At 45.4% G+C, this 13,262-nt stretch overlaps 1 protein-coding gene across 2 annotated transcripts in view; it reads right to left on the minus strand.

Moving 5' to 3' along the window:
* Nucleotides 1–13,262, minus strand: part of CCDC81 (coiled-coil domain containing 81) — a 31,037-nt gene that overhangs the window by 7,990 nt on the left and 9,785 nt on the right. For both annotated transcript variants that reach the window (XM_045020305.1, XM_045020310.1), the window contains 5 exons: nucleotides 10,430–10,553; nucleotides 7,811–7,957; nucleotides 6,075–6,182; nucleotides 5,311–5,480; nucleotides 1,577–1,655 (listed from right to left, as the gene is read on the minus strand). In XM_045020305.1, coding sequence (XP_044876240.1) covers nucleotides 1,577–1,655; nucleotides 5,311–5,480; nucleotides 6,075–6,182; nucleotides 7,811–7,957; nucleotides 10,430–10,553 — 628 coding nt within the window. The remainder of the gene's footprint in view (nucleotides 1–1,576; nucleotides 1,656–5,310; nucleotides 5,481–6,074; nucleotides 6,183–7,810; nucleotides 7,958–10,429; nucleotides 10,554–13,262) is intronic.

Consider the following 13,262-nt stretch of genomic DNA (forward strand, 5'->3'; position numbering starts at 1 on the left):
CCCCAACCCTGACTCTGGCACCCCCACACATACCCAGCCCCGCCTCTGCCCTGACACCTGCATCCCCTCACATGCCCCCAGCCCTCACTCTGCACCCCCACCACATCCCCAGCCCCCCACGTCCCATGCACCCCGCACATCCCCACCCCCACCCTGAGCACCAAACGGGAGCTCCTGCACCCCCACCCCCCACATTCCCACCTGCACCCCTCACACCAAATGGGAGCTGCCCAGGTACGTGCCCCACACCCAAACCTCCTGCCCCAACCCTGAGCCCCCTCCCTCAATCTAGCTCCTGGGCAGACCCTTCACCCCCAGCCCTGTGCTCAGTGCCCTCCCACCCTCAGCTCAATGCAGAGAGAGGAAGAGAATGGACCAGAACCAGGGAGAAGGTAGGTACCCACTGTATGTGGGCAGGGCCGGGACCCCAGACTGTCAGCGGGCTGAGCGGGTCCGGCAGCCGGGATCCCGGCTGGCAGGAGCCGGCGGATGGAACCCCTGAGCGGCAGTGGGCTGAGCTGCTCAGCCCACTGCTGGTCTGGAGTCCCGGCCGCCTGCCCTGCACGGCCCGCTGCTGGTCTGGGGTTCTGGCTGCCGGATCCTTCCCAGCTGGGGTCCTGGCCACAGGTCCCACTCAGCCCGCTGCTGGCCTAGGTGAACAGAACCCCAGACCAGCAGCGGGCTGAGCGGGCCGGCGGCATAAGATCAACATTTTAATTTAATTTTAAATGAAGCTTCTTAAACATTTTTCAAAACCTTGTTTATTTTACAATACAACACTAGTTTAGTTATATAATATAGACTTGTAGAGAGAGACCTTCTAAAAAACATTAAAATGTATTACCGGCACGTGAAACCTTAAATTAGAGTGAATAAATGAAGACTCGGCACACCACTTCTGAAAGGTTGCCGACCCCTGATGTAGTGGATAAGGCACGGGACTGGGAATCAGGACACTATGCCACTGACCTGTTCTGTGACCTTGGGCAAATCCCTTCACCTCTCTGTGCCTCTGTTTCCCCTCCTGCCCTTTGTGTGTTTTGTCCATTTAGTCTGTAAGATTTTCAGGGCAGGGACTGAATGCTACCTAAGCTCTTGAAATCTAGTGGCAATTTCATTCAAAATTTCTCAAAAAATTCCATGATGACTTTGTATAGCTCTACTCAATCCAAACAGATACCTCTAGATAACTAGTTTGAGGGGGGACGGGCTATTTTCTCAGCCAGCAATAGAAACATTGTAAACTGTGCCTCATTTTAGGTGTTAAATAGACTCACCATCTTAACAGCTTTAAAATACTGGCTATAGTGATAATTCTTAAAACTTCGGAAGATCTTATTATGGCTTAGATCATTATAGAGTTTTTTAATATGTCACTTCAGACATGGTATATTTCCACCTTTCTCCACAACTTGCTGAGAAACATTCCAGTTTTTAAAGACACATCTCTTAGCCACATAATAGGTAGGAAAGTTATTAAACATAGTATTTTTTTCCATTTAAAAAACTTTGTCACTATCAGGTCAGTGGCCCTGGCCTGGTGAGCGACACATAATTATTAATCACAAGTTTTTACCTGTGTATCCAAGGCCCTCTTATAGCACTGCATTTCTTCCATCTTGCCCTTCAGATATTTAGCTCTTTGGGCAGCTAGCCTAGAAATAAAAATACAAAAGAGACAAAAGAGTTTTACTGAGATGATATTTCCAAGAAATAAGTGTGCAGGATTCATCCAGGCATGGCCTGTGAAATACAGACCCGCCAATAGTACATCTGAGTTCACAACACTTAGCTACTGGGTTTAGCCCATGATTCTCTCCCTTACCAAGATGGCTCTGCTCCCTCAAAAATTATTATAACAATAATTATTAATGATGATGACTTCCATGATAGAGTAAGACAACTTATGACACTGAGCTTCAGCTGTGTGCATCACCCTGGCTTACATGTGATAATATAGCAACAAATCACTGGCCATGTCCAGTGCCGGGTTTACAATGGCTCCAGTGGCTCTATGGAGACGGGCCCATGCTCAGAAGGGGCCCCAGCCTGCTCCGCCTGCACTGCACCCCGAGACCCTACTGGCTCCCCCTGCCCACCACTTGCTTCTCTCGGCCTGCCTGCCAGCTGGCCAAGGGCTCTTCTCTGCCCCCTGGCCCCACCCCCCTGGCCGGACCCCAGGGCACCTCTGGCTCCCAGCAGTCTCTGCTTCCCACCACCTGTGGGGCTCCACCTGTCTCCCCAGAGCTGAGCCGCCTGGGACTGGTGCAGAAGCCTGGCCAGTCTTAGCCAGGTGTGTGTGGGGGGGAGAAACAGTGCGGGAAGCTTGGCTGGGCGCCTCCAGGCAAGTGCGTCTGGAGGGAGCCTGCCCAGGGCAGGTCCTGGCCTGGTTGATCGTGCCACTCCCGAGAGGATGGAGCAATTCCCGGCTCTGGGACCAGCCCTGGCTGCGCTGCTGGCTCAGCCCAGCAGACACAGTCGCCTCCCAGCAGGCTGGTGAGTGTGGCCAGGAGCCAGGAAGGGGGCAGGGAAGATGTGTGTGTTGGGGCACTAGGGAGTGGGGGTTCTGTGGGGGGTGCTGGGCAGTTGTGGGGCTGTGGGCAGGGGTGGTGTTGTGCAGGGCACTGTACATTTGTGGGTGGGTCTGGGGAGGCACTGGGCATAGTGGGTCCGGGGGGGGGTCTGGCCATAGGAAGTTGGGGGGTGTTCAGTGAAGGGGGGGGCTGTGTGGTGTGGCGTAGAACTGCCCCCAAGGGGAAGGGACACGCTGGCAGCCCAGGGCTGGGCAGGCCACTGTGTGTCTGGCAACTGCCAGTTTGTAAATAGTGCCCTTGCATTGGGCAGAGCGGGGCCGCCCCTGCCATGCCAGGCCTCATTGCCTCTGGCTGGCCCCTCGCTCCGGGGACTGACCTCCCCGCGCCAGGCCCCATTGCCTCTGGCTGGCCCCTCGCTCCAGGGACTGACCTCCCCACGCCAGGCCCCATTGCCTCTGGCTGGCCCCTCGCTCCGGGGACTGACCTCCCCACGCCAGGCCCCATTGCCTCTGGCTGGCCCCTCGCTCCGGGGACTGACCTCCCCACGCCAGGCCCCATTGCCTCTGGCTGGCCCCTCGCTCTGGAGACTGACCTCCCCGCGCCAGGCCCCATTGCCTCTGGCTGGCCCCTCACTCCGGGGACTGACCTCCCCACACCATGCTCCATTGCCGCCATGGGGGCCCACAAATATGTTTGGCACCGGGCCCACAAAAGGTTAATCTAGCCCTGGCCATGTCAGATTATTAGGATTGTCACTATGCTGCTGCATATCTTGGCAGCTTGGAATTTCCTAAATTCAGCAGGAATTGAACTGAGACCTTCTCGTGCTCCAAAAACACAGTCAGCCCCTACAATCTGATCCAAAGGAAACCTCCATTGGCTATTAGCAGAATAGGGCCTATGACACACAATGTAAATGATCTGATTCCATCTGGCAGGGGGCAATGATATCCATACAGTGAACCCGAGCCAGCTAGTATGTTAAATTACTGTCCTTGTGTTTGAAGAGGCAAAAAAAACCAGTTCACAAGTGACTGAACCTCTAGAATTTCCTACCATACATGTAAAGTTCATCTGTGTAGGAGACAGAGCATTCTCAGGGCCAGTCAGAGACCATGGGATGAACTCCCCTAGGAACCAAGAACCATCACAAACCTCCCCCTACCTTCCACTCCAAATGCAAGGAGCACTTCTTCCACCTGCCTTCTCTAATACAAACACAGAGTAGCATGTAGGTAAACAACATACAGCCCAAAACTGAACCTAGACCAAATCGAGAAGTTACACTGCACATATAATCATATCACTTTATACAGGACTGGAAGGCACTCTGATACTATGGCGATAAGAATCTACATAGAAGCAAACGCTATATAGAATAGGAAGGTGAGGCGATAACATTTTATTGTAGAGAATGCTGATTGGAGTAATTCTATAACGGAATGAAATGGCTGCTACCCATTGCCCTGATTGGTTCAGAGTGCCTGCTTGTAAATGAGATGCAGGGCAGACACACTAAACCAGAGTTGACTCCTCATGGTTATAATGTCCTTGTTCACCATTTCACGTATTTTTCTTTTCAAATCCCATACAGTGGTTCAGCTGGAATTTTAGCTCTGGCTACAAAAACCTTTAGCTCAAATCAGTATGGAAGCTAGTGCCACGTTATTAGCCTCTCCTCCACACCCACGCACATAAATTCTGCCTAAATTGCTTGTAGGGATGTTGCATTACACTCACAGCACACAAACATTGTTAAATCTGCATCTTTACTACTCTCTGAACCAGATTCTGATTTCAGTTACATTAGTGTAAAACCAAAAGTGTCTCCATTGACTTCAATGGATTTACATCAGCATCAGCTTAATCAGAATCTGGATCCTTATGTTTATTTGTGAGTTTAATATTACTTTCTTCTACCTTAGCACTGAATAAGACACATAAAAACAGTCCTGACCCCCAAGAAGACCCTTTTCTACCACACAAGAGTAATCCAAGTCACTTTGAACTCAACAATCCTGATCTTTGTGCCACTTCATATAAGGCAGCAGTGGCTTCCCCTCATTCCCCATACTAACTGTATAGGAGTGAACTGGTGAATGTAGATTTTTAAGGATATTTATAGGATGGTTTGCTGTTGTATTTCAATATGTATCTCTTTGACCTGTACTGTAGAACTGACCTGTAACATCAGGTGCTTAGACACCAGTAGGTGTGTGGAATGATTCGATAGGTTAGACTGGATAGAGACACAATAGAAATATTTTAAAATCATGTCTGATCACATTCTCAAGGGGGTTCCAATCCAGCATTCAAAACAGGACAGGACAAGGGGCAGGTAACATTTTTCATGCATATACTTCTTTCATTGACACATGCCTTTTTCAGGCCACCAAAGCTATTCATGAAATTCAGGTCGAATTCAGTGAACGGTTTCAGCTGGAGAAAAAATGAAAAGAAAAATCTGAAATGTTGGAATGGTCCGTTTCCAAATGTCATTTCAAATGGACATTTGAAACATTCCGTTTCAGCCCGAACACAACTTATTTTGTTTTGGCGAGAAAAAATGAAAAACTCAGTTTCAGTTTGACACTAAGTGGTTTGGCAACAGAACCAAAAATCAATTTTTCACTCAGCTCTAAACAAGACTGGCTTAATTACCATTGCCTCTGGGTCCTAACTCTAGTGCCAATGGCAAGAGACATGTAGAATGGACCCACTCCCACCAGCACCACACCCAGCTCCTACCCTAGGCAGAGACAACAGGCAGACTTACTCTTCCGCAAGCTGCACTTGTTCCAGCCGATCCATCAGCTCTTTGTCCTGCTTTTGTTTTGCTTCCTTCTCCTTCTTCTCCTCCATTTGCTTCAACAACTCTTGTGAATACTCCTCTTGCTTGATGTAGGGGGGAGGGCTGGGCGGCCGTTTCACAAAAACAAATGATTTCTGCAAGGAAAGAAACATGGTTCACGTCTGATGGGAGAAACAAGATAGAAGACGATACCATGAAAACATGGCATCATTTCCTTAAATACGAACACTGCGGAATCATTTCAGGCAGAGATGCATTTGCAGTATCCAGAAAGGAGACAATCCCATCAGAACCAGGGGAATCACCCCAAAATTCCCCTTGGGTATGTTGACAAAGGTCTCACTAATGCCCCCAAGTAGCACCACTACTATCACTATTGTTATTACTGTGCTTCTAGTTCACGGTGCTAGATAATGTTCACTTACATCGCAGGGAAGAATAATTCCTTCCATTACAGGAATTACTGGTGACGTCCTGTGGCCTGTGTTAGGCAGGTCGGACTAAATGATGACAAAATCTGAGCATCACTGCTAAATGCATTAATAGTCTCCCTTGCTGAAAGTTCTCACACTGAAAGGGTTTGTCTATTAATTCTTTGGGTGACCCAGTTTTTGATGTTTCTTTCCATGTTATATATGCTAATGGAAAGTCAATACACAGCTTGGGCAGAAAAGTTACCAGGATGAGACTAGTCTTCTTAAAAAACAAAACAAAACAAAAGCTCTTACATAAAATTCTGTGGATTTTTCATTCTTGTGGTTTCTCATTGCTTCAGCCACCCCCAGGTTAAAGGCAGCGGTTTTTTGGTTCTGTTCTCTGTTTGCCAAGAATTTCATCTATCGTGGGAGGAAAAGAAAAGAGAGGCATTTTAAATGAAGGTGTGAACAAAAGTAATGTCACTGCACAGCCAGGAAATCCTCCAGTAATGACATGTCTATTCTCTGGACATACAGTTTAAAGTTCTTCCTTTTATAATGAAATAGATAATTCTGTACATTAAAGGCCTTAGCCCCCAGCCCACTGAAGTCAGTGGAAAGACTCCCATGGATATCAATGGGCTTTGGATCAAGTGCTAATAGTTTAGGTCCTAATATTATTAAAAGATTAGATTTACATAAAATAAGAATATTACTGATAACATTTTAATACTTTCTAAAACTAATATATTTATAGTGAATAATGATAATACCACTTAGCTCTCTACAACACTTTTCATCCCATAGACCTAAAACTGCTTTACAAAGGGAGTATCATCATCTTCTCTTTACAGATGGAGAAACTGAAGCACAAAGATTAAATGATTTACCCAGGGTTACACAGCAGGTCAGTGGCAGAGCTGGGAACAGAACTCAGGTCTCCTGACCACTATGGCTCTATTTACTAGACCACACAACCTCCCCTAAGGGAACAATTCTCTTCTCCAATCCACCTAGCAGATTTGTGCGTTGATATTTTGCTGTATATTTGCAGGGATCACTTTATGTCTCTTTGAGAGTTCAGCGTTCACAACTCTTGTGATTTTATAGGCAGTCTTGTGATATTTGTTCTTTTTCTTAAGCTCCCGCTCATGAAATAATGTGATTAGGTGAGACTCTCGGCTCTCACTTTTTCTTTAAAAAAAAAGTTTCTAGCCGTCATGGGTGCAGTGAAAAGCTTGAAAATGTGACCCAAAAGCCAGGAGGCAAAAAAAAAAAAGCTAAATTTTTATTTTGTATTATAAAATCTCATTGTTTTTAAGCCATTCCCATGAGTTCTGAATATTTGGCCTGGCAATACTTGGTCTGCACATGGTGACTGAAATGCCTGCCAATGCTGAGGATCTAGCACAGAGCCTTTTGCACCATTTAAGCCCTCAAACTCTGGGGCTGAAGTGGTGCACAGAGTCTTGGGTGGGGCCTCTTCACTGGAGCACATTTCACTCCCAGACCAGCGAATGTAAAGAACTGCCGTGCAGAGAATTCTGCTGTAAGTCTTTAGCACTCTGGGCACAAGCAGAGATTTCTGCTAAGCAACAATGGGATAGTTAAATTAAGGGCCTGATCGCAAGCCTACTGATTTCAACGGCGCTCTTACCATTGACTTCAGCTAGCTTTGGACCAAGACCTTGATGCCACAGGTCTCTCTTTATTCCCTCATTTTTTATTTAGAATTTTTCTCTCAGAATAGCAAATAGACAAGCATCTACAGCAGTGGTTCTCAACCCACGGGCCATTTGCAGCCCAATCAGCACTCAGCTGCAGCCCATGTGACAGCCTCGGGGCCATACAGGTTATATATATATATTAATGTGAATGAGGCTCACATACCACAGAGAGAGCAGCATATGTGGCCCACAATGGCAAATAGGTTGAGAACCACTGATCTACAGATACCTTTCCTGCCTACTTCTTTGAAACATTCAAAACTCAGCTCCCCCGGTGGTAGGAAACCTGTCTCTCTGAGTGCTTCAAATTGCATGGAATACCTGCTGCCTATGAAGAGCCTCTTGGTCTTTCATAGTTTGGTATTGCGCCAATATTCTGTCATCATCCAGCTCTTTCCTCCGCCTCTCTTCGCTGAAGTACACTGGTATGTTCCTCTGAGCACGCTGCATACACAGGTAGCACATTTCCTGGAGGCCCATAGAAATATAAAAGAATGCACGTTACCTTCATCTCTTTTAATTTTTCACCCTCTAGTCACCCTTCACCTACAATGAACTTCCACAAGTCTTCAAGAAAATCCAACCTTCTTACAAGTATTGTAATTAAATATACTAGGGGGGAATTATTTCCTCCTTACTAAGGGCAGCTAGAGGCACAGTTCCTGTGTAGTGGCAAAAAACCTATTTTGAAATTCAATTTGCTCCTAAATCTGTAGGCACTTCTGAAAATCTCACCCCTGATAACTATTAGCACAGCTAGATCTGGAACAGTCTGCCCATGCAAAAGATTACATGGGACCAACAGCAGGAGATAGACATGAAATTGACAAAAAAACCAAGCTACCAGCCTCTCTCTTAGAGCTTGGCAGTGGCTACACTTGCAGTGACTTGCAGGGTATGTGTAGCTACACGCTGCAGTGAAAGGCTCTGGCAGTGGGAAAAGGCTCTGGCAGCTCCCCAGTGGTGGAGCCTTTTCTCACTGCCTCCCTCTGCCAGAGCCTTTCCCTGTTGCTGGCGTCTTTCACTGTAGTGGAGAAAGGCTCTAGGAATGGGAAGGCAATGGGACACTACACTACCGAAAACAGAGACCTGGGAGGCATGGCTTGGGTGTGTAGAGAGCCACATAAGGTAATTGTTCTGGCATGTCTTTACTCACCTAAGCCTTACCTCACCGACTCCACTGCTGTTTATACCTGTGCTAGCTGAGTGTGCAATGTCTGTGCTCTATTCACTGCCCCAAGTGTAGACCTACCCTTATCAGCTATGTTGTTTTACACTTTATAATTTCCAACCCAGAACATAAAGGAGAATCTTTCTAGAGCAGATTGGCAATCAAACTTGGAGGCAACAAAATCACAGAAGAGCCTGGTTTTACATATAGTCAGACATGCATAAACTGCACAGTTTATATATGTTAGTGAGCAGGGATCTACAGCACACACTGCAGGTGAGAGTAACAGAAAATTTTCCCAGCTGTTAGTATATTTGTTGTCTGTGTTCCGTTGGTTGGTTAGTTAAAAATCGGATAAAATAGCTAGTGGCCAAGATTAAAAAAAAATAGCCTAAAGTTAAGCTCCTAAATACATATTTAAGCTCCTAAATCAGTGGCCATTTCAAAACTGCTGAGCAGCCACCTGCTCCTATTGATCTCAACAATTAATACGCCAGCATTACCAGGACATAAGCCCCAATCAGAGGTGCTGCGTGCTCAGAAATTTTGACAAATCTTATTTTATGGATCCTAAATATGGATTTAGGAACCTCATTTTATACTTCTGGTTTTTTGAAGATCTGACCCAATCAGTGTTGCCAGCACTCATGGTTTGAACACAGTGGACCATCTAATCCTGTATTCTGTCTCTGACAGTGGCCAGCAGCAGAGTCGTAGATTCTAAGGCCACAAGGGACCACTGTGATCATCTAGTCTGACCTTCTACATAACACAGGCCAGCCATAGGATGCCCCCAAAATACTTCCTGTCTGAACTACAGCACATCTTGTAGATAAACATCCAGTCCTGATTTTAAAATTGCCAGTGATGGAGAATCCACCACAATCCTTGGTAAAATATTCCAATGGTTAATTACCCTCACTGTTAAAAGACACTTCAGAGGAAGGTATAAGAGCCCCTAAGTAGGCAGATGTGGGATAATCGGCCCCCTGCACAAGTCTTATCCTGGTCTCTCATAGTTAGAGATTGGCTCAAACCCTGAATCACGAGGTTTAATATCCCTCTCAAAATTTTTGTTGTCATTAATTATGACAACACTGGATATTCTTGATATCCACATAAATATCTAATCCCTTTTCGAATCGAAGTGGTGTCTCCGCATTGCTTTAGTAGCTCCCAGAAAACTTCAATGTGTAAAAATAATTGACAAAATTTGCAACCTTAGCACTTGTTTTGGCAAAACACTTGTGCACAAAAGGGAAACTATATATTTTCTACATCTCATAATCGCTAATGAATGAAGACCCTTATGGTTAACATTTCTATAATAACCAGGTCTCAAATACACCTCTACCTCGATATAACGCTGTCCTTGGGAGCCAAAAAATCTTACTGCGTTATAGGTGAAACTGCATTATATTGAACTTGCTTTGATCTGCCGGAGTGCGCAGCCCCGCCCCCCCTGGAGCGCTGCTTTACTGCGTTATATCCGAATTGATGTTATATCGGGTTGCGTTATATCAGGGTAGAGGTGTAATTTATTCCTATAGGTTTCTTCAGAATACAGTCTTGATCAGGATTTACTCATACATGTATAATGAAATGCATTTTTTTAAAGTAAGATCCAATATGGCCTATAAAAACAGTACAGTAATTGAATGTTATAGTGAACAACCATTAGGGACAGTTTTAAAATCAATCCCCAGGTAACCACATTTTGCTATGATTAAAAAGTGACATAATATGTAAATAAGATCCATATATTATACCTGTCCAGCCCTACCATGATCTTGACAAAGAGGGGATGGAGTTCTGGGTCCAGCAGCATGAATTAGGTTGGGACCGCAGTCAGTTTCTGTCTTTGAGAAACACGGAGGAGCAGGTGATGTTGCACTAGGAATACACAACAGGACATGTGCATCAGTTTATTACAAGTGCTGTGTACGGACACCAACACACTGGGCATAAGGCAGTTTTGCAATGGAGTTTGGTGCACCACTGAGAAACTAAACACATGCTCATGAATGCATATTGGAGGATAGTGTCCACACATAAAGAGGTGGCTTAAGACTAAGCTGGGCTCAAATTCTCTAAATAGTTGCTACATCCTCCAGTAAAAAGAACAAACAAAAAACCTCATTGGTGCTCCCAAACAGCCAGTCACAAATCACAGGGCTCTCAACTGCTGCCCTCCTTTCTGCCCTGAGGTCTTGTCACTCAGGACACTGGAGAGCTAGCCCCTGTCTGGTTCCTGCGGCAGCAGGAGTCATTCAGCAGTGCTCATGTGTGCTACTCCCCTTGTGCTCACAGTTGCAATATTGGCTCCTGCACTTCCTCAGCTACATGGCCTGGACCTTGCCTTAATTGGCCTCTGAACTCATGGGCTTATACGGGGAGTCTTTGCATTGGCTTCAAAGCCATAAGATCAGGATCATAGCTTCAACTGAGTTCCAGTGTATGGTTATACTGCAGTAGGAGGTGTAATTCCCAGCTCAGCTGACATACCTGCGCTAGCTCTGACCGAGGTAGCATGCTAAAATAGCAAGGTAGCTGTAGCAGCACAAGCCACAGGACCAGCTATCCCCATGAGTACGGTTTCAGACAGGATCGTACTGGGGCGGTTAGCCTGTCCTGCCACAAGCGCCTCCATAGCTACACTTCTATTTTTAGCATGCTACCTCGATCAGAGCTAGTGCAGGTATGGCTACCTGAGCTGGAAATAAACCTCTAGTGCCAGTGTGGTCATACCCTGTGTCACAGCCAGTAACTAATTTGCCATCAGGGTACACATATGATGCTTTGTCATGCACACCGTCACAGCCTGGCCCAGAAGCAATTCTAGGAGTTCATCCACTATCTCTTGTAGAAACACAGTAAAACCTCAGTTAGCCAAATGTGCTCAGGAAGGAATACCTAAATACAGGGATAAACAAGTCTTCAGTAAACTAAATTACCACATGGAGAAACAGAAAAGCAGTACACAGAACTCTGCAGGAATTCACTTGCATTTATAGTTGCTGAATAAAGAATGTGCTACAGATCAGTTAGGGTCCAATCCATCGTCTGCTGAGGATCGTCCAGTGGTTAATGGTCCAATGGCCCAGTTCCCAGCTCTGACGCAGACTCCCTGTGTGACTGTAAAACAGGGATAACAGCACGTGCTCCCCTCACAGGCACATGGCGAGGATAAATTCAATAGCCTCTGTAAGGTGCTCAGCTGCTGTGGTGATAGGGGCCATAGAGATGGTTCAGATGCAAAGCAGCGATGAACATCTTTAAATGACCAATAAATAAGGCAGGGAATGGAAACTTACATTCAGTTTTCTCCAGTTTCATTGACTGTATTCAAATGAACAGAGACTCTCATCTTGTCTGAACTTCCCTAAAGCTCAAGGTGTCCCAGATCCAGGCCCCTCTCGCTATTTAACTAACAATGTCATCTAAATGGCAGGCACTTGGGGGGACATTTACACAGGCATTGTACATACATTAAAATACACTACAGATTGTGAGGCACTACGGTGATGGGGGCCATATAAGTACCTAAGATCAATATAGATAGATTGCTAGTGGCGAACGCTGTCAACAAAGAGAAAGCAATGTGGTGAGAGAAGCAACTCTATCTACCTATCAATCTCTGGCCATTCTATTGTGCTCATCACAGTAATAAGCTTTAGTACAAAAGAAAAAGCCTCTAGGTTAACTGATTAAACCCCAGACAAACAATGGAGATGGGCACTGTTCTATCCCCTTCGTGCATGAGAAGTTTGAATTTCACTTTGCCCTGTAAAGCAGTATCCGCCAAATTAAAACAAAGAGCTCCTACATGTTTAATCATGGCTGAATTGGGTCTCAGTGACCTCCTGGAACAACTGATAGTGTCGAACAAAGCTCAGACAAGCAGTGAAAACATTTAGAAGCCATTAGACGAGCACTCTGAGTCTCGCTTCCATTAAATGTTTATAAACTCTGCAGACTGTTCTCATCAAGTAGGAGGATCAGGTTCACTCAACTCCACAGTGAATGGTAAGAGGATCCTGAACTTTTCGAATAATTGTTTGCATTTACTTATCAAACTATCAGATACAAAATGGAGATGGCGTCAGACGAAAATGAAGCAGACACCAGACGCTCACAAAAACCTGTACCATACCTCCCAGCCAGCAAGAAAATGTGAGATGATCCAATGTGAGATGAGCACACTCTTACGATAGACTTGAGGTCTTTTAAAGGGCTGTTGCGTGATAAAAGCTTCAGTCAATGGGAATTTTTAACCTTAGTTTACTTAGGTAATTAACTTTTATCTCAAGAAAATAAACTGGTACAGTGATCCACTGATCGAGGGATAAGCTGGAACTTGGCGTCCCAGGGACATTATATGGAAAATGCCCACTTATACTATTCATCCCCAAATAGCTTAGATTTTGACGTGTTTGTACAATAATTCTAATAAACATAAATTAAATCTATTTACTTCAGAGGATTATTGCTAATGGACACAAAGATACAAAATATTAGCCACATTCTAAAGCCTATACTCAGAGCCTGAGTCTGCCACATCAAGCAGATTCAGGTAACAATTTTAAAAGCACCTAAATGACT

The sequence above is a fragment of the Mauremys mutica genome, chromosome 1 (genome assembly GCF_020497125.1).
Source record: "Mauremys mutica isolate MM-2020 ecotype Southern chromosome 1, ASM2049712v1, whole genome shotgun sequence".
NCBI lineage: Eukaryota > Metazoa > Chordata > Testudines > Geoemydidae > Mauremys > Mauremys mutica.